This window comes from Cariama cristata, unplaced genomic scaffold (genome assembly GCF_000690535.1).
Source record: "Cariama cristata isolate BGI_N322 unplaced genomic scaffold, ASM69053v1 scaffold19003, whole genome shotgun sequence".
Classification (NCBI taxonomy): domain Eukaryota; kingdom Metazoa; phylum Chordata; class Aves; order Cariamiformes; family Cariamidae; genus Cariama; species Cariama cristata.
In genome coordinates this window covers 1-22287 of record NW_009609146.1, presented here as the reverse complement: position 1 = coordinate 22287, position 22287 = coordinate 1, and the positions used below count along the sequence as shown (strand labels likewise).

The 22287-nt window shown below is 36.0% G+C and overlaps 1 protein-coding gene across 1 annotated transcript in view; it reads left to right on the top strand.

Annotated features, from left to right (window-relative positions):
* The window catches only part of ZDHHC21 (zinc finger, DHHC-type containing 21), a 30586-nt gene extending 10323 nt beyond the window's left edge, over positions 1 to 20263 (top strand). The window contains exons 5-7 of the mRNA XM_009697436.1: positions 5167 to 5283; positions 19069 to 19112; positions 19649 to 20263. Coding sequence (XP_009695738.1) covers positions 5167 to 5283; positions 19069 to 19112; positions 19649 to 19781 — 294 coding nt within the window. The 3' untranslated portion in view covers positions 19782 to 20263. The remainder of the gene's footprint in view (positions 1 to 5166; positions 5284 to 19068; positions 19113 to 19648) is intronic.
* The last annotated feature ends 2024 nt before the right edge of the window (positions 20264 to 22287 follow it).

Below are 22287 nucleotides of genomic sequence, written 5' to 3'. Positions count from 1 at the left end.
GTGGTGATTTTCAGAGGCTAAGGCTGGAACATTCTTAATTTTGCATCTTCATTAAAAAACATCAAGGTCAGGAAATCTCTATCTGTTAGGAAGTATTCATTCTTGTGGATACTGAGATGAGAAAAAAATACTACTCTTCTCATGACTACATGGTTGCTCTCTACATGGCTGTACTGGCTAGATTCTAGACACAGCTGGTCAAGTAGAAGGAAAAATAAATGCTTTGGCAGTGTATTTTACCTGATTCATAGAAGGCTTTTTATCTTTTCAGCAAAAGATGTTTTGCTGATACATTCTGTTTGCTAGAAATGTTGCTGGAATGATTGTCATAGGAAAAAACACTGACATACAAAAAATTTACCTCCTTTGCTTTGGTTTTGTTTTGTTCCTGATTCTGCAGTTATCCATTGTATACTATGAAAATGTTATTACTTAACTCATTTGTAAAATGTTCTGAGCTCTATTGGTAGAGAGGGGAGGAAACGTCATGGAGGAAGCATTGTGGCAATATCAGCCTGCTCTGTCTGGGACTCAGTTTTCTCAATTCCAAAGAAAAGGTCTTGTGAAATACTCATTAGACTTTGTGAGAAGATTATTTACAGTAATATTTGTTTCAATATTATATATTAACTAATATTAATTAAAATCTGGAAATATGAATCATCCAAAGTCCATTTATATTGTAAAGAGAATCTAAAGGAAACCTTTTCTCTTAGGGTCATCAAATGACCTACAGGTTGTAAGAGTTTTTTAAAAAATGAAAATACATCAAATTTTCCTTCTTAGTGTTCCGCAAAACTAACTTAACCCTGCTCTCCTCCTGTGTAATTAGAAGGACAGTATTTGAATATTCAGTTAAATTTAGAAAGTAAATACATGCTCTGTAGAGAAAAGATGGGAATGACTGAGAGGATAAGATTTTGTTAGAACTTAATATATTCGTAGTGTCATTTTTATGTGAAGGTTTGTATGGCCTTTTCTTAAAATCTGTTCTAGTCGAAATTATTTCAGAACTATCACTTTGGACTGAACTCTCTGTAGACATTTGTTTTTGTAATCAGAGTGCTGTACCTATTTTCACTTTAAATGAAATCAGTCATGAATCAGACTGGAAAATTACTCATTTAGTAGACCTGAAACAGTCCTGGTCAAACAGTACTTTACATAAACATCAGTTGTTATTAATAATAAATATCTCTACAAAGGGGCTTATTAGAATGCAGCTTGTGTTCTGTGAAATTTTTTTTTTTTTTTTTTAACATGAATGAATTTTCTCCCTTTACCTCTCCTTCGTCTTTCTTTCTGCAAAGCCTGCAGTCTGTATTTTTTGTTTTGCTTGTTTGAGTCTGACAGCCTGGCTTTGTTCTGTATTCTACACTGTTTTTATGATATCCAAGTTGATAGACTGACTTCATCACCAGACGGGGACAGACATCCTGGGCGTTTGCAACTGAGAATAGACAAGCAGGTTAGCATGTGTTACATGAAGTATCCCTTCCCCAAGAGAAAGATGAAGTATCTTAGTGTATTTTGTTAGTATATTAATTTCTGTGTATATCACATTTCAGTAAAGAAGCAAGATTGAATAAATTAATCTTGCATTGTAAATGAAAATTTATGAAGGTTATTTTTCACTTTATCTCTTCTGAAACAGATACAATAGTCTTGCTGAAAGCCCTGTCCTCTGTGCAGAGTGTGCTGTTTTTAAAGGAATACTGTAAACCCTTGAAAATAATAACCCAATAGTGCAGATGGCAGGGACCCGTTAAATGTTTTCATGCTTTTTTTGTTGTTGTTGGCAGGGTAAAAAGAAAGTTGAATTTGGAAGCAGTGGTTATATCGTTGATTATGATCTTGAGCTGGATCCATCATTGTTTTTGACCTCTTTCCTGTGTGATAGTGTAAAGCTATAATAGCTGTTTTCCTGGTTAATGGTAGCATTCATTGTAGGGATCATCCGTAACAGTTGATGCTCAGAAATGAAGACGGGGCGTGTGGTCTACCATGGGGCTGAGGAAGTTCCATGTCAATTTGTCATGGAGACTGGCTTTCTGTGGAGTGTTTCAGTTTTGCCTGTTAAGGCAAAGGTACCAGATCTCATGGTTTGTAATCCATTCCTCAGCATAATCCTACAGACCTACGCTTTGTTGCTTATTTTGTGACAAGTTTCTATTGTACACGTTTCTATCCATTTTCATAAGTAGCCAAGAATCCTTGAAGTTTGACTGGATGGATAGAAGTAGTGGCTAAAGGGAACTTAAAAACCTTCAGAACAGGCAACAGCCTGGGAGTAGGGTACATCTGAGCTGTGTAGGAAATGCTAAGCGGGAAGCCAGTGTCAGGAACCCATGTCAACTGAAGTTTTGACAGAGCAGTTAGGCTGTGATGTTGACAAGGGGCTACCTGAAGGGCAGCTCTCACATTGTTAAAACTGTGCATTTAACACCTATGTCAAGGTCACATATGTCAGCCTGGCTCAATATGGAAAAAAACTGCTATGGGGCAAAACCGTGTTGTGCCATGAGAGAGAGTTCATGCATTGGTGGTGTTAGCTTATGTATGCTTATGCTTTGTGGCTCAGTCCCTGTAGTTCTTTCTCTTAGCACAGATAGTGTGATTTTGGAGGTTGAAGGGGCAGGCAGTCTCAGTACTCACACTGCACTGAGATTGGTGAGTCCTAAGTGGTGTTTGAACAAGAGGATCTGTTCAAAATACATTGAAAGAGGGATTGATTAATTACTGATTAGTCTTGGAGGTTGATTTCTTACAGTTTTGATTGGTTTTCTTAGCTGGGAAAAATGTTTTTGTCAGTTCTGAGGAGGAATAATGAAAACAAATTGGGTTGAGCTTTTTTGTAAAGCAGCAACACCCAAAATGTACTATTATTATTATTATTATTACGGTGATTTAAATAGATTTTTTTAATGATCTTTTTTTCTGTTTTCATGGAGTCTTATGTTTCTATTTCAATGCAGAATTGTGAAAATAGCTTCTGTTAAGGTCTGATAACCAAAAGAGTTTATTCCTGCATATATTTTAGTTTCCTATAGAAAAATGCAGTTCTGTCTGTAGATTGCTAGGTGAGGGCTGAGTATTGATTTCCAGGTCATCATTGCCTCAGAGACTTTAATTCCCCTAGGGGTTGTGTAATGACTGAAAAAAACATTGGTGATGTTACCTCTTCTCACTAGTAATTCAGCAACCGCTGGTCTTTTGCAGTAGACACTTTCATCTTTTAGGGAGGAAGAAAGGAGAGAAAGACAGTAGTGTTCCTTGGTCTTCACTTCAGTATGAAAGGTTTTTCCTTTTCTGTACGTCTAGTTTTAACATGGGTTAGAAGGGCCAAATGCAAAAGGCAACCTGCCTGCTTTACACTAGGATTTTCTGTTGTCATGTGTTGGGTGATGTCTCTTTCTCCTGCTAAAGATGATGCTCAAGAGAAGGAACTCTTCTAATTAGAGTGTTGGGGCGATGCTAAGAGCTGTGTTATAAACTTTTTTCTAATGAGAGAGTGTGGTGCTAGATCCAGAATGTAACTTCACTATTGGCACTCTTCTCATACATTTCACTGTTTTCTGTCAGGTTGAGTTTGAATACGTTAAAACATTTCTGATATAATAAAACAACATACCTGCAAAGATGCGAAGAGAAAGTATTTTACAGCTAGTAGAACTTGTGTCTTACCTTGCTTTTCTTTAAAGTTTTGCTGGACTGGTGCAAAAGGGAATAAAGATTAGTATGAATGCTTATATTTTGAGTTGATTTAACTTTGAATTAACTCATCAACTGAGTAAAAAGAGTTTAAAAAGCAAGAAAGGCCAATACTAACAAGAGCTGGCTTAACAGTTCAGAAAAGCCTGGTGAGGTTTGCTTTTTGTTTTACCTGGTTAACTAGTGATTTCTGCTTGTTCATTAAATATTGACTTTCTTCACAGCTTTAATAGCCAGTATAAACTTTTTTTTCCTGGCTTTATATTTTGAACCTTAGTGGAAATAATTTAAATCTAAAATTAGACTTCTTTACTAAATGTAACTTGCTTTAACTATTCTCTGTTTAATTAAAACCCAGTATTCCTGAATCTAAGAATTCCTCTTCCTTAAGTCACACTGGTTGAACATAAAGAAGGAAAGTTCAAAAGCAGTGGGTTGGCTTGTGGGTTTTTTTTTTTTCCATTCAGTTCACTTTTATGGTCTGGTTGTAATTTAAAGTTTACTTGAAAGCTTTTAATAGTTTCCTGCTGTGATCTGGCTTTTCTAAGTGGAAAAACAGATGTGTACATTCAAAAGACATCCTTGAGAACATAATCGTGACTTATAAATAAGAGAATGGGTGTGTTAACTCATTATCAAAGGGTAAGATGGGGTGTGAACTTGCAGTACATCTACAGTAACTGTCATGTACAAATGTTTTCCTGTGATAAAAATAAGGTGTTTCATCCTTTGAAAAAGATCTATAAAACTTTCTTACACTTTTACTATTTTTTGCTGGCTGAGAGCAGGCTTTCCAAAGCAGCTGATACAGTAAATTCGTATTCTGCTGTACCCTGAGGCAACTTGATTATGCACCCGTATCCAAAGTTACAATAATCTGCTTAAGACCAAAATTTAAAAAATGACGATGAGTTTACGTTGGATACTGGACAGCATTACAGTGGGACCAATCCAGTACAGATACTTGGATTTTATAGGTACCATCTTCAAGAGTACAACTAGGAATGTTGTTGTTTTTATTACAAAAGATGTGATGTTAAAATGAAATTTTCTGTGGCTGGGAGCCGAGATATAGGAGTCTTAGAAATCAGACTGTTTAACAGAATGGTTTTCTTATGTTTTGGAGCTTGTGTATAGCAGTCTGGCACAGTTTGAGATGGAAGATTCAGTAACCCATTTGAGCTCAATCTATTCCCAAACCTTAAATACCAGAATGAGGTTTTATTAACAGTCTGGCAAAAAAACCCGCCAACTGTTTACATGCATAAATAAAAGATTATTCATTTATAATTTTAGCACATACATGTATCAATGATTTGCAATGTAGCGCAAAAATCTAGTATTTGCCTTTTGGTGTAAGTCTTTGGGAATAGCTCTTCTCTAGTATTTCCACTCAATTCAAAGACTTCAATTTGTAAGTGCTAAAGTCTCTCTCTTCTTTCTGTCTTGTTCTAGGATGTTTTTGTATTTAGACATGAACTTGCTCTCCTAAGAATATCTGCCTTCATGGGTCTAATAATATTAGGTGGAATAAGTGGACTCTTTTACACTCAGCTAATGGGTATTTTCACTGTAAGTATCTAATTTCAGAAGTATATATTTTATTTTTCAGTAAAATTAATAAAGGCAGAAAAAGAGATTTTTTTTAAAGGAAAGAATAGAGAAACACTTTCACTATGAGGCACCTCTTTGGTATGTGCTCTGTCAAGACTTTTGTCTCCAAGGAAGTCCTAAGAAGCCTTCTGACAAGTATCTAATAATTCACCTATCAAGGCAATTTCCTGATTTGTGTTAGTAAAATAAAACCATATATTATTCTGGAGTTGTTCAGTGTACAAGGTACGTATTTGTGGGTTTTAATTTTTGTTTTTATTTTAAACTTTTATGTGCTCTGATCTTATTTATGCTTTGTGGCAGTGAGGCTCACTGATGAATCATACATTCTGAAAACACACACTTTTTGTTAAGTATTTTATAAATATGCTTACATTCAGATCTCTTCAGTTACTAAACTATGGAACGGAATCATGTACAACTTACAGTCCAAATGCATATTCTATATTTAAAGGTACAGAAAAAAATCCTCTGCATCGAAAAATTTTCCAGTTAAATGAATTTGGTGATCTAATAAGTACCCAGAAGAAACAAGCTTTTGTTGCTGTAACATCCTGTTCTGTACATTAGAAGTTAATCACTGCCAGTGAATTCTTTGAAGTTATCTTGAGAATCCATAGACATGTTTGAAGTACTTCAGTGTTGAACAGAAAGAGTACATTAGTTGGATCTGTGTGTGTCTGAAAGGGTGTATGATCTGGCCTGCAAAACTTTTTTTAAAGACAGTAACATACAAGATGACAGCATCTTTGTGACTACAACTGATTGAGATCTGCCTGACATTTCATTTTGGGATTATGAGGGTTTACACAGTATTAACCTTTGTAGGTGCATTATGGCAAACCTCCTAACTGTATTGTGTAATCCCTTTGTATGGAATAAAGGACAAAAATTACTGTATAGTTTTTCCCTCTGTTAGATAAAGCAATAATATTGCTTATTGTTTTTATTGTGTTACCTTTACATAAACTTATTCCCTTCTGCTGTCTGTGTGACTGTAGCTATGCTGTGTATTATCTTTGCCATCCTCCAGCTGCTGTACCAGACTCCTTTCTGCACTGTGTCAGCCCCTAGGTCTACAGGTTTACCTTTGTGCCCCTTTACTGTGTGTCTGATTTCTGTTCCAGGGTCTTGCTGACAGGTTCGCACCTCCCTGTTTAAATGCTGGCACACAACCTTTGGGTCTGCATCCTCTAGAGCTGGGATTTTTTTCTAATCTAATACTATGCCTTGATGGATATCTAGCTGAAGTGATGCAGACGTCTGAATTCTGCCCACCCTCACTCCCGTGAGAGATACAGAAACTCAGGGAGCCTTAGAGTTCAGATGCTGAAATATGGATTATTTTTTTTTTAGCCTCTGTTAAATAGATACATGAAAAGGAACAAAAAGCCATGTGATCAGTACTACACTAAAACACAGAAAGGATACAGAAGAAAACAGGGAACAAAACCTGTCTACCATTCTGTTCTATGTGCTGCCAGAAGCTGGACTAAATTTTGGCAGTGGCCATCAGCATCCATTCAGATACTGTTAGCATACATGAAATAAAAACTCTGAGACTAAACCTGGTTCTGTCAGATACACCTGAAACTTCAGACATTTCTATTCTGACATAGGATATCAACTGTGCTGCCTCTGCAACAGGCATGAATTCCCAGTGTGTTCTTTCACCGTTCTGAGCTTTAACACTGTCACGCTGCTACCACCACGTATAAAGTGCTGTAAAGCCCTTTTATTCTATGTCAGTTGTATAATAGACTGTGAAGTACATCCCATTGCACTTACTGAGCTGGCACTACTCTGGAACAGATGTGGACTAATAGCATTTTCAAGTCCGAACTCCTTTTATGTGCTCAAATTTTTCTGTGGATTGCTGAGCTGCAGTATGCCCGGATATTATCTTTTGTCTTCTTTGCCAAACTTTGTGAAACAAACACACCACAGTAATTGCAGATATGGATGGACTATGAGAGGCAGATGCTGGAGAGTACAGATCTTAGGGCCTCTCACTGCACTCTACCTGTAGTAGAGGGGCTATTGTGCTTGGCTCATATTGACTAGTTTTCAGGTTTGGGATTGTTGGGTTGGAATTGCTAGGGAAGTAGAAATCCATTACTGGGATCTCCAAACTCTAATTCATTCACACCACGTGGATGCTGTTGCATTGACTTATTGAAGAACATAGGTCTGTCCCCCACTCAAAGCATTTCCATACCAGCAGCACAATCGACGACTTCCTTTTCATTCCTTTCTTTGAGAATAAACAATACAGTCATTTTGAGGAAATCTGCTTGGGAACAACTGGTCAGACTTCAAACGAACAAAGCCAGATCTGTTTGGTGAAGTTGTGCTTAGTCTGCAAGTTTTGTCAGAAAATCTTTCTGTACAAGTGGGTTTTGATTGGCAGCATTGTAGTGTGGGGATTTGCTTTGTCCATAAGCAATTCCTAACAGCTTTGGCTAGCCAGTGAAAAAGGCAGAGGAGAGGGCAGCAGTGAGTAGTTTCTCTGCAGGCTCCCCAAAGACAGGTCTGTGATGCACAGAAAAGGGAAGCAAGGACACTGGGTATACCCACTCACAGACCTGGGCGCACAGCATGGAAGACACTCAAGTCCTGTAGAAGCAATGAGCCATCATCACTGAGATACAGCAATGTTCCTACTGTGTACTGCGCTGGAGTTACTGTTCAGCATCTAATCTTCCTGTATAAACTGAGCAAATGTTATCTGAAATTAACTCCGTTCAAAATAATGAATTAATGATGAAATTAAGCTTGCCTTAGTATAAGGTACAGATCAAAATTTATTTCACAGCAGAACACAATCATTACACATCAAGTGTAATGTTGCAGACTCGAGGTTACTTTAAAAGATAAACACTTGAAGGCATAGATATGCACAGTTAAAACATTCATGTTGTAGTAATTGCTCCATAGCTATTGAGAGTACTGATTTCAGTGATTGCTGAAGCTGCCCAGAGATGTATGCAAGAGAGGTGGACAAGGGCATGGACCTTTGAAAAAGGTGAAGTAGAGCAGCTCTTACTTGTGCTTGTACAGGAGAACATATAACAAACATTTTCCTAATTTGTGCTCCATCCCTGTGTTTGCAGTTTACTGTCAAGCCAACATGAGTGCCACAGCCCCTGGACTAAGGTTATTTTTAAATAATAGAGACAATCAGCATTGCAGCTCTGTGGTCTAAACTTTGACTGATATGTACTGTTGCTAAATGAGTCCAGCAAGTTCAGGTTTGTTGGGGTTTAACATTATTATTTACCTATATTTCACATGCTGTCAAAATTATATTTTTGGAAAGCAAAATAAACTCAGGATTTATCAAACTTTGACCCTTTTGTAGCAAAACTTCCTGGTTCTCTGTAAGGTAAATTTGCTTGACTGCCATATAATTTTGCGGAAACCAGGCCAATACTTTCTGTTTCGTCTAAGTAATATAAAGCTAAGGCTAATTCCTTTTTCCAGGAATATTGGATGCATATTAAAAAAGTCACCAGTTCTTGGTCTTTCAGTATCTTCTCAATACACAGAATGTGCTCTGCTTTCTGTCAGTCTCACAGACGCAACTTGGGATAATGAAACTGCAGAATTGTTCATCCTCCTTTAGCATCATCAGTAATAAGAAAGTAGGACCTGAAATGGCAACTTCGTGCTTCATTGCTTATGGTTGATTTCCACAGTTTGATGGCTCTGATCAAATGTAAATGTAAATGAAACCAAAGCAGCACATTATGAAGTGCAGGTGAAGTATTCTGGTGAGTGTGCTGGCACTTTCCGAAATTTAGTGGTGTTGTGCAGTTGACTGATCTTCCGTACTTGTCGTTGCACAACTCTCTGGTTATAACAGTAGATCCATTATGTTAAAGTTCTTAGAGAAGAAAATGCATGTAATCTGCTGTTATCCTGTTTCATATGTGTTTGACAGATACTAAGATGCTTGGAAAAAACATGAAAGTTTTGTAACCTGTGTACTCAAATTTGGCTCTTGCACAGAGAACGTTCTTAAGGCTGTACTGCTTGAGAAGGTGATTAATAGACCAAGTTACCTACACACAGTAATTTCTCTAAGTACATTTACCACCTCTATTATTGTGGTATCAGTGTTAGGGTATCATTAGCACAAGGCTGTTCATATCTCATCTGGAGGTCCAGGAAGCCAAAGAGCAAGGGAGGTGACTTCCTACAATGAGAGGAGAACAGCTGGTTGGCAAAAACTGTCCTTGGAGGAACTTTTGACATGAATTGTTCCAGCGAAGAGGGGAGCAGCTGAGGTGGCCTCTGTATGAGATTAGTACTTTCTCCCTAGAAACTAGCATATGTGAAACACACTTCTAGCAGAAGGAGCACATGGCTCTTTTCATCCTCCTTCTCCAGTTGCTTTCCCCAAGCTCTGTTTGCTTTTACTCTCATCATCGTCCTGAATTTTAACACTTCTTCCAGCATGTACCCAAGATTACTCTTGGGGAACTTTTATTTGGATACTTTGGAAATAGAAATATCTAAGTTCTCTCTAATTTAGAAGTCTCTGAAATTGGGAGAAATTTAAGATCCTAGTTTCGGAACTCTAAGATCCTAAGAAGATACTCTTACTAAAATCTCAGCATAACAATTAGTCTTCTTACTTACAGTTTTCATGTTTCTAGAGAACTGGGTGGAAATCAGTTTCACCCATGAAGAAAGAGCTGTCTGATCTAATTTCCAAAATGATCATGCGTTTATATTGAAAGTCTGCTTACTTTTATGCTTGGTGTTTGCTTTACCAGTCCTCTATTCCCTGTCATTGCTTGTAGAGAAGTTTGAATTTTATATTCCTTAACTGGAAATGAGCCTGTATTCTTAAATTCCCAGGCAGCATGACGTTTTTTAATGAAGCTGCTTGAGAAGTAAAAGCAAGCTTAGCATAAAATAGTAAGTAAAAAAAAAAAATATTTTTTTTGTCATTTGCACCCTAGAAAAACTAAATGTTCTCGTACTGAGAATAAAATGTCTTTTTTTTAATTATTATTACCCCTTAAGTTAGACTATTTCTAGCTGCTGTACTCCCACAAGCAATTACGCCTCTTTTGCCTCAACCACTACATCATAACAAGACAGCTCTAATATAGACACTTCCAAACTCTATGAAGATAGGTGGTTTTTTATTTAGTGGTTTGTCATAAATAGTAAAAGTACTATTTATAGAAAAATTGTCATTTTGCTTGAGACAGTTCCATTTCAGAAAGTTTTTAAATTTTCCACAAAAAAAACCCCAAAACTTCTACTGTCTTGTGCAACTACTGCCTATACCTATTAATGGCATCATATTGCAATGGCAAATGCAAAGTTTATCTAGAAAAGAATATCTTGCACTTAACCTAGAAGAAAATCTTGAGGAGGACAATACCTGTGTTACTCCATTTTATTTCCAATAAATTTTTTTCTGTAGTTATCCTCATGTCAAATAATAAAATTTAATTGGAAGCTAGATCAAATGGTATCCAGAAGCTTGCTTGCTTTCTCAAGACATATTTTCTTGATGTGTTTTTTAAGAAGTCTTCTCTCATTTGATGTTTTTATATGTAACAGACACTTGCCTTCCTAAAAAATGTATAACTAGTCTATTTATTCATTTTTTTTCTAGAAAAAGGCACAAATTCACTTAGGAAAAAAAAGTCTGTTTTATCAACTACAGATTACTTCTGGTTTATGATTGATTGTAGGAGGTAAAGAGCTGCAATTCAGGGTCTTTTAAAAAGGTGGAACTGTCAGGATGTTTGTGTGTATATTAGTACAAGACCAGTCCTGGCATTTGCATTTCTCTCACTCATGTTCCATTCTTGCTTTAAGAAAGTACTTGTGTATGTCTTTAACATCACTTCCTATAGTTAAGTGATGTTAAAAAACAGTTTTTCTATTTATACAGTAAGATTCTGACATCAGCTATGTTTGATCTACAAGGTATTACTGTAGAACAAGTAATAAATAATGTAGCCTGCTTTTTTAAACAATGGCTTGTCTGATTATTTTGATATTTGTTCATATCCAGTGAGGTTTTAAATTACAGAAGACACTACTAAGAAGTATTCAGTTTGCTGACCTTTTTTAAGGCTGATACCTCTTGCATATGTGAGGTTTTCTTCCTCTTAAGATCTGTGGTGGTCTTTATTTTGTTGGCTGCCACCTGTCTGAAGCAATCAGCCACTTCTTTCTCTTCCTCTGTACAAAAGGAAAATCCCGTCTTCCCATGGATGGTGGAAGGTAACAGGATAATCAGTTCGGCAGTGATCCTCTGATGTCATTGTGGGAGCCCTGTAAAAGCGGATTATCTGTGACCCAGATAAAATAATTAGAAATTACTCGGACACTTACAAATAACTGATCTACTAATCTCATTTCCAAAGTTTAAAAAGGCCCGTCTCTCAACGTAACGCTACCAGATGTTTCAGTTAAACAGCATCCTTTGCAGAGACTAATCTGAACCCTAATTTTAAAGGATTACCTTTGATTGTTTTTTATTTCAAACACTAACCAGTTTGTGTTTTCCGTATGTTCAAAGTGTTTGTATGGAATTAAAAGAAAATTTCTTCATTTTTCCACTGTAGTCCATCAAATATGATTTTATGTGTGTTAGTATTGCAGAGAAAAACTTTTCATTAAAATTATTTAGTAATTAATTTGTTTCTCTGTGGCAGAACTATATAATGGATGAGCTTTTATAAATTTAATAGATACCATGTGGTCTTTGTGCAAGGTAATGGATGTATTATCATAAACTAAGTGGACAGTGATTTTATTAATTTAATTAATGCTACCAGGGTTTCCTGTTAATTAACTGAATGGTGTACAGTGATATGCCAGTGTCCTGGTGCATCAGTACTGTGTGGATGAGGTAGAGAGAAATTTCCCTTTATTTGCTTTGAGGAGGATGGAAGGGAAAATAGTTTAACAGCTGGTGTTCAACAGTGTGGTGCACAATATATGCCTACCACATAATTTTTTCCCCTTAGAAGCATTTTTAAATGTTGATATTTGTTAAGTTCTATGTTTTATTACTGTTGCAGTGTTTCTCCTTTTCACCTTCAAGTAGCAAACATATTTCACTAGCTGTTTTTTGTTGTTCTTGTGAACAGATCCATCTCCACATGAACATCTTGAACTTACTAATTCATATATTTTAAGTATTTTAGTTATTGTGACTGTTACTTACAGTAAGCATATAGTAAGGAACATTATTCATTTTGCTCAGGGCTTCCTCTCAAAAAGACAAAACCTTTTAAGGAAATTGGAAAGAGATGGAAATGGTACAAATTAATTTTCTAATATGCTTATCCCAAAGGAATATTTCCAAGCAGTTTATTTTCTGTAGGAGTAACATTTCATTTAATAGTATAATGCAAAAATGAAGTGCAAACAATAAAAATGCCAGTGAAAATTTTAAATTTCTTTGTATAATCAGTAAGAAGAAATTTTACGAAAGTTGAAATGCAAAATAATGAAAATGTGCCTGCAGTTATTCTGTTGATAAAACCAAAGGCTTTTTAATTCTTTGCATATTTTATAGTGTTGATCAATTGCTGTTTCAATATACAGAGTGCACAAGTGATCTAATTGGGCTAAAATGCTTTTTGTCTTTAAAAATAAGTATCTTAAAAATATTTGTAATCATATCTTTAATCAGATAATCTATTAAATACTGTTTTGATTAGTGAAATACTAAGGGCTTTTCCTGTTTTTTCAAACATAGCAGAAATGTAATCAAGGAACTATTAATCCTCATAATTAAGTTTAGCGCAGAAGAAATTAGGGTTGGTAGGGGAAATTAGGATTCCCAGGCAAATGTATTCTTTACCTGGCTATAATAAATTGTAAAACCTGAAGTAATTGTAGAGGGAGAGCAAGCGGTATATAAAATATAAACCCAAAATAGTAATTTGAAATTAGATGTAACAGAAAATATGTTAATAGTACTGTTGTCTGTCTGTATCTTCCCCATTACTCTTATCCCTACCTCTTTTCCTGTCTCTACCTTTAATCCACCTATAGGTAAATCTGCTATTAAAAGACTGCATGAAGTCCTATAAATTAAATTGTCAGGAATTAGTGATGTCCTGGTTTTTGAATGGGATTTTGTTAACTGTGTAGAGTCTTTTATATCTTTACCTTGTTTTTCTCAAACAGAATACCAATTTGTTTAACATTTTTAATTAATGTATCCTGACAGTCTTAAACACCTATTTACCATAACAATAAAATTTTAATGTTTTTTAAAAACCTGTTTGATGAGCTATTTAAAATGTAGGAATAAATTTGTAAGACACAGTAAGTGGCAAAAGATCTCATCTCTTTTATTTAGATCACTGTATGGTTTTAGGTGAAATGGTAATACTTTTACTGAAATTAATTAGTTACAGTATTATTGAGGAAAAGTGAAAGTTAGAAAATTGAATCAAAGAGATTTTATACTGTTCAGAGAGTCAAAAATGTGCGAAAAATATGTCTTGTTCATCACTCAAGGAGGAAGTCCTTTTACAACTCAATTATTTTTCTAAGTAGTAAAGGAATACCTTTAAGTAGTTGAAAATAAGTAACTATATAATAATGATGTTTGAGTGTTCAGGGGACTGACTACATTTTGTTTAATCTTGCTTGTCAAATTTAGACCTCAGACCATTAAAATGGCTTCTATGTGAGGAAGCTCAACAGCTAGCCTTCCTAAGCATTTTTTTCTTAATATTTTTGTCTTAAGAAGGTATTTGTAAGTATCAGGAAAAATAATATGTTTTGTCATGTGTCTTACTGTCATGCAGCTATCTGCACTGAATACACTGTAAATTTGAAATAGACTGAAGAGATCTGTTTGTATCATCTTCTCTGTAGATGTGTTCCTAATTCGTTATCAGCAGTTTTCTTTTCATTGAATCATTTTTTAATATCTGACAAAAGCATTGGAAATCTATTTAACTAAATTCATCACAGCATAAAGGAGTGTAGGAGTATTCTCTAGATATAATGTAGTGTAGTATTGTTTTTCATTTTGCACACAATTCTCTGATTTAGGCATTTAAAGTTAAAACTGAACTAGTAATTTTCAGGCTGAACCTAATTGTAATTGATGAAATTAATCATATTATCTTGTGTGAGAAGTCTAGATTAAGAAAACAATGCTAGAAAGTGGCCAAATGTAAACCTGAAACGTAATTAATGCCAAAAAGGAAAATTTCTGAAATATGAAGTCTTCTTTCTATGAGATGTTCAGTATTTTATATTCAGTTGCTAACCTGTCATCTACATGCACACAATGAAAGGGTGATAAGTAGAAGGAATGAAAAAATGTGTTCAGATAGAGGATATGTTGTGTTGCAGTTTTGGATAAAAGCAGTGGCTGCAAATCCAGAAAGGCTTGCAAGTTTTGTTTGTTTTTTCTCTTTCTGCTTTATCATACTTTCCTACTGATTCGTATATATTGAGCATTTGAAAATACTATATTACGAAACTGTGGCATAATGCTTAAATTCTTCTATTGCAAGTATTAAATAGAGCTGTATTGATTACATGTCACTTTAAGCTATCTCAGAAGAAAAATTGGAGATTGTGGCTGCATGCCTTGGAGTTAGTCCTGTGAGTTACAAATTACAGTATCTCTTTTGGAAAACATGAATCAGTAAGAGGAAAATATTATTTCCATGTGTTTATTCCATGATAAATTAGTTCATGATGAATCCCATCCTATAGCACAGTTTGTTAAACAGTGCATGTGATCTTTTTAAAAAACCTGTTTTTTCAAGCAGTTGGGTATGCTAATTAAAAATACAGATGTGAAAGATGTATTCCTCTTAGAAGCTAACGCAGGTGTATTCATTTGCAAATGAATATTAAGTTGGTCTGCAGAAATCAGTCGGTGCTCTTACATAGGTCTCTCCATTCCTCTCATAACAGTCTTAGCTGTGGCAGTAGCTTGCTTCACTTAGAGTAGACAAGGTGATCTTACCTAAATCCTCAAAGCAAAAAAAATTCCTCATCCCCTCAGCAGAATCTGAACCCTTTGCCCTTTTCCTCTTGTTTTAAAGTGATATGTTGTTAATAGTTGCTGTGTTTATTTCCTCTAATTTCTTTTGTCTTTCACACTAAAGTCTGATTTTTTTTTTTACTAGTTGCTTTAAGATACTTATCAGTGGCTATGTATCTCTGAATAACCAGGAACAATTGCAGGAACGATAGTTGTTTCCAATCTGGATGATGACATTGGGGATCCAGATGACCCATCACGTGAAATTTATCAGTTGTGGGTTAGTCAATTTTGTCTTGTATGCAATTGTAAATTTTATGGGATTTTTGGAGATAGAGATTACTAGGACTCAATAGAAATGCCATGTTTGCTCATACCAAGTTATTTTCAACTTTTGGATGAGTGCCAATTCTCCAAAAGATTTTAACATCAGCATTAGCTGTGAGTCAGGGCAGGGAAAATCTTGGCAGAGTTCTATTTGTATTAATAGTAATCCAAGCTGATAGTAGATGCAGACAGCCAAAGCTTCTTAGGCTGAACACAGTAATGCTGATGTTGTAGCAAAACCTTGGTATACATCAAATGCATAATTAAGAGAGATGGTATTCTGGTTGAAAGCCACTTGTGAGATGTGTTAATGAACAGAACACCTTGTCATTCAGAAGAATAGTGGTTATCCTGATCTTCCTGTCTCCCAAAGAAGAAAAGTGCATCTGTCTGAGAAGAAAGCCTTAAATAACAGGCCAAAACTCCACTGTGGTCCTGTCCCTTTCCTTCCTCTCCTGTCTTCAGAGGGGCTATCAAGTTTCCTGGAGTGCTATGAAGTTTCACTTTAATGTGAAAAGGTAAATTGGTTCACTCTCAAATGAAAGTACATTTCGAATGAGCCCAACTGTTTGGCAGCAGTGTTCAGGGAGGGAAGCTGTGAGAGCAATTTGGTTTCTTAAGTTCAGTCACCAGCACTTGTTAAGCACTAAACTTCAGAGAGATGTTTCCTCCCATTCCCTCTAGCCCTAGTTCACAGCTTTTAAAACGTGGCTATAAAGTTTTTTTAATTCTGAAAAAGTGTCCCAGAAACAAAGGATTCATTGCTCAGTCCCAATTCCTTTAATGTAAAGCAAAAGTATTCTAAAGTAGATGTTGGTATTTTAATGGAAGAAGAAGGGAGGATTTCCTTTGACTTCCTATCCAACTAAAATCCTTAGTATGTTTTAAAGGTGTGGAAACTTGCAGTCTTTTCTTACAGTTATTTTCTGCAGTTCCTGTTTTGGTGCTTTCACTTAGTTCATTAATTTAATGGATTACGTTTTTGAGGGGAGCAGACCCTGATGGAGCATCTTTCAGGTCTTGATAACATGCCATGATAACAATTAAAGAGAAATACAACCCTCAGTTCCCAACCTGGGAATTCCTTCAAAAATCTCAAATACAGTATTTTAGGGAGCAGTAAAAATGTTTTAATGAATAAACAATGTAGAGAAACATAGCAAAAAGCCATATTTAATGTATTATTTTGTTATGTTACTTCTGCACCTGAATCTGTTGTAAGGCTCCCTTTGTGAAATGATAGCATAAATCTTTGATACCTAGAAATCAATTATAGTCTGGACTAGCATGCTACTGTTGTACAAAAAATCATTTGCAGTCATTGCTGTCAAACATACCAATACTGTTTTGTGCTATCAGGTAGACAGCTTTGAGTTGACCAGAGGATAATTCCTAGAGGTGAGCTATTTTTGCAGTTATGGAAAGAGCTATAGCATCTCATGAAGACGCTGTTAAAACCTCACTGAAATGTCATGGAAGTAATATCTGTGTTTACTTAGTTCTTTTTATTGAGAAAGCTGTATGTGATTTTCTGTGGTCAGAAAAGGTGGTGTTTGTTCTGATAAGAGACGCACAAAAAGCCAGCCCAAGGAAGCAGAATATCCCTTGGCTGTGCAGTCAGGTCCTGCCCTAGCAAGGAGAATGACTTGTGTCTTGTAATGCTGTCCTGCCAGCTGTGGCAGGTGAGGTGGAATATGCTAGGCAGGCCCGTAAGGTGGAGAGGGGAAGCAGTTTATCTATGGCAATTGAAACAACAGACAGTATTTACAGTCTGCTGCCTCCAGTCCTTTCCTCTCGCTATTGGGCAGTTGCCGAAATCCACCTAGTGATGGATGGTTTATGTAGTCTGCTGTGGGCATGCCTTCTCTGCACATGCAGGGAGGAACTTGTGCATCCTGGTGGGCTGGCATGAGAAGAGGGGACTTCTCTCCTTTGCCATAGAGCGTCTGGAATTCAGCTGGGTAGGTCTTGGGCAGAATTAAGATTTTTGCTGTTTAGCATGTGGTAAGGGATCCAGTTCCAAAACTCATCAGAGCTGGGAAGTGGACTTAGAAGGACAAGATTTGGCAAGGGGAGTTGAGGCCACCCATGTCTGGTGAAGCAGGGAAGCAGCTTCCTGCCCATTATTTCCACCTCACATTTCACCCTTCCCCTTCAAAGCTTTATGAAAGATGGTGGCAGAATCCCAGCAGCGGCTGCGCTGAATTGGGTGCACTGATGGCAGGAACAACCAAGGAACACTGTGTTGTTTTATTGCTAGATAGTATTTCCAGATGACAATGAAGTCGCAGGCTAATTAAACCACAGCCCTCGTGTCTCTGAATGGCTGGGACAATAGACACTAGCCCTTGGTTTCATTCAAATGCTAGTGTAGTCTGGCAGGTGCATTATGTGCATGCCCAAATCAATGAACAGTGAAGGGAAATATCAAGCTGCCATGGAAAGGGGATGGAACCATGAGAAATATTTCAATTATTGTATTTCAGAGCTCCTGAATGATTTTGGAACATAATGAACTATGAATGTGCACTGAAAATGGTAATACTGCTGGAGTTAAAATTGAAGTGATACTTACAAAGCAAGTTTTTTTTGTTAAATTTGTAGTGCAAAAGTGAAAAAAGTGCTATTGGTAGTTTTAAAAGCCTTATTTAAGGATGATCTAGGCTTAAATTGATTTGTTAATTATAAAACATTGTGACTCATTAAATTGATCATGTTCAGAAAAGTGAAGTATTAATTTGATTTACTGTTAGATGCAGGGGTGCCTTCACTCTGCACATTATTTAATTTTTGTTACATTTTAAGAGAATAATTTTTATATTTGGTGTTTACTTATAGCAACTATGGAAACTGATGGTATCTTCCTCGTGGTGCTGTTTGCATTATAATACTCATGAAGATAAATATTTTAAAGCTTCTTAATAGCTCCTGCTTTTCAAAATACTACATCTGTTAATAGTTGCATTTTACTAAATTATCTTGTGGTTATCTCAGTGGACTACTCCAAGTCTGAATGGGTGCTTGTGAAAAGTATGGCAAGAGTGTACCTTGCACACATTACTTCTAAATGTCCCATGAATTAATCATAATACTTGAATTAATTTTAGCTGTAATAATGCTGTAGGCTTTTGTTGACATTCTGTAGTATGTGCTATCATAGTAAGGCTAGCCAGTATAGTTTCACATTATGTTTGTAAAAATCATTTAACAGACTGAGTAAATTTGTGTGTATAATCTCACAGCTGTTTAAAACTAATATGGCATATGAATAATGTGTAACCTACTGGACTAATGCCAAAGCAGTGTATGCTAAGAGTTGATTCCCTGCTTTATCTACTTGCTTTCATAATGACATTTTAACAGTTAGGAATGTAAATAACTACTTTTTCATTGTGTTTTCTTTTCTTCAACAGGACACTACAAGTATAGAAAAAATGTCAAACTGTTGTGAAGACATGTAAGTGCTGTAAAATTTCTAGATTTATTTGCTGAAAAGGTAAAGGAATAGCTGTGTTTTTTAGCTGTGTGAGAGAGAAAAGGAACTGAAGGCACTTTGTTAAGATTAGTTTGCATGGTACTGTGCCCTGTACTGCCTATCTCTAGCAGCATCTGACTAATCTTTTAATATTGGTTGTACACAAAGTAACCTCACATTATTCCTGGTCCTTCCCTACCCAAAGCCAGTGGAACTATGTTTTCTTTCAAAAGTACAGATCAAAAGACTTTCTGCTGTGTCTTGACATACATTTCATTGATTCGGAGGTTCTCCTCTGCTTCAAAAGTTGCCTCCAGTTGATTGACAACACAGATAGTTTCTGTTCTCCAAAGTTAAGTCTCAGCTGTGTGCCGTAATGAAAGAAAAGCTGTATTTGTGATGCTGGGACACAATTCATAAGAGTCCAGTAACGGATCCCCAGCCAACTTGCATTGTTCTAGCTGACTGAAGTGCACTGTGGGCGTGCTGTCTTTCACTAATAATGCTGTCTTCTGTAGATCGAGGCCCCGAAAGCCATGGCAGCAGACCTTCTCAGAAGTTTTTGGCACTCGCTGGAAGATCCTGTGGTTTATTCCTTTCAGGCAGAGGCAACCACTGCGAGTTCCCTACCACTTTGCCAATCACGTCTAAACAGATGGATGTTGGGCACAGATGGGTCCTCCATGCTGGAAGTGCATTACAGGTTTTATGATAATAGGACTATGACAGTCTTCAAGTCAATTAAAATCCACCCACCAATCGTAGGCATCACAATGTGCCCCAGGCTTTATTTTAATAGTGGTCTTGATTCTGTTCTGAGATTAATACAAGTTGTATGTTTAACTTTAGGCTTATTTACTTTCAAATTAGCTTTCCAAGGGGATTTCTTTCGTCTTTGAGGTTAATACCAAAACCAAATGACTGTAATGCTGTCTTACTCTATTGTTTGATACTGGCTTTTTTGATTTTATTTTTTTTTGGTAGGAAACACTGAAGTTTACATTGATTGTTAGCTTTCCCACTAAAGTGTCTTACTCTGCTTTCAATTTTTTTTTAGTATTTTTATCAGTAGGTCTGTCTAAGTAATATTCATGTCTTTTCTGCTACATGTGTTTAAAATTCTCTGATACTGCCATTTATTTATGATATGCAATAGTAATCCTGCAGCACCGCAGTATAAAAGGTAACATTTAAAACTGCATCAGACTTCTTCCTAAACCTTTCTGAGAGAGGTTTTTATAAATACGTGTAAATGTATGTGTTTATGTAGAGAAATGGTACATCTTACAGTTAACTTTCTGCATAGATATAATCTTAGTGAAAAATATTCATGTCTTTATGTCAACAAAAGTGATGAAATGTTCCAGGGTAAAATATGCAGATAGAAAGAATGTTTTCACTATATTTGGGGATTTCTTTGCAATAATTCAACAATGTAGTTTTATGGTGCAAAATAGAATGATTACTTTTTAAAAATGCAGATTTAATTAGCATAATGTACCATCAAGAAAGGTATATTGTCAATAAAGTTATAAATTTTATATTTATTTTTGTTTAGTCATGATTAGCTGGAGTTGGTCTAAATGTTTGTATATTGGGAATATATGTGAAAATATTTTAAAATATTTATACATAAATATAGATATTTGCTACTAACATGTATAGTAAAGTATATTAATTGATTTAACAGGGTACTGTGTTGATGTACAATAGGTTATTGTGGGCCCTTTAAGTATAGAAGTAGTTAGCCAAAGAAAGCATCCTTAAGATTACATCTGGTAAAATGACAACAATTTCCAAAGTACTGGCTCAGCTTTGCTGTATCTGGAAAAATTATGTAGTTTATTACAGCCTTCTGTATCTATACAAGTATCAGCATGAGACGATTTTTGAAAGTTCTGTGAATTTTTATGAGAAATTCACAGCTTCAGTGTTTTCAGTTACGCTGCTTACGGTGTTGTCTAGACTAGGAGGACTAGGATCCACCTTAAAGGACAGCCATGCAACAAAGTAATAAATGGCACGAAATCTGGATGTAATAAATGTAGGTTGTGTTTGGAGAGAGTAATAGTTCATTTGTGAACAGTTCATTCAAAAAGAAGGGCTAGATTTGCCATGAGTGGTATTCATAATAAATTTCTAGATCAGCTTTTTTAAAATCTTGTCACAGTAACTGCCGATGTTGGGTGTCCTTTTATTGAATTAACAGATTTTGATGATCCATTGAAAGTTCCGAAGGGTACATCTTAAAAATCACTTGAATTTTAAACTTTTCTAAACCTCTAACATTTGAACCAACTTTACTTTCCCTGTCCTTTTAAAAATAGATGAAGTATTTTCTTCATTTAAATTTCAAACATAATGTTCAATCATGTTTTTCACTGTTTTTTAGATGCGGATTTAGACTTTCTGTAAGGTGGTATGGGCAGCAATATTTAAACAAAAGGAAGCTTGAGGAAAGTGGATGGAGAGGCTGGAGCAGTGCTTGCAATTAAAAAGAATGTGCATATATATTATAAAGTAATGAATATATTCTCTCTTTTTTAAAGGAATTCCACTACTATAGTCTCTCTGAAACACATAGGGAAGTAATAGCAGTTTTGTTTTATGTGCCAATATTTAAATCTGTTTCATGAGCAAAACGTAGTAGTTTCTTTAGAGTTTTTCATGCTAGTCAATTATCGTAGTTGGCAGATCATACAGTTCTGAAGCTTATGAAGAAAGAGGATCAAGAATTTAACTGTTCTTGATACATTCACAGTGGGGGCATACAATTACTCTTTCTGTTTTCTAGTATCATCGTTCCAGTTAACTTAACCGTGCATGGAGAACCAAGTCTGTAATACCTGCTCGACAGTTGGAACCTTAAACAGTGTATTTAATTTTTGTAGATGATATACAGTGAAGCAATGGGACCATTAAATTTTGCATGCGTTGTGGGGATAGAAGTCCACGCAGCAGCCCATGTCGTACTGTGTGCTCTGTTGCAGCATTCTCAAACAGAAGGTGGTACCAAACATAAGAAACCGATGGTGACATGGCACAGATTGGGATGAAACGTGCTCTGAATGTAGACCGTAGGTACAAACGCCCACGATTTATCGCTGATGCGGGTGGGGGGGCCCCTGTGGGGATGCAGGCCGTTGTCGGGGAGTGG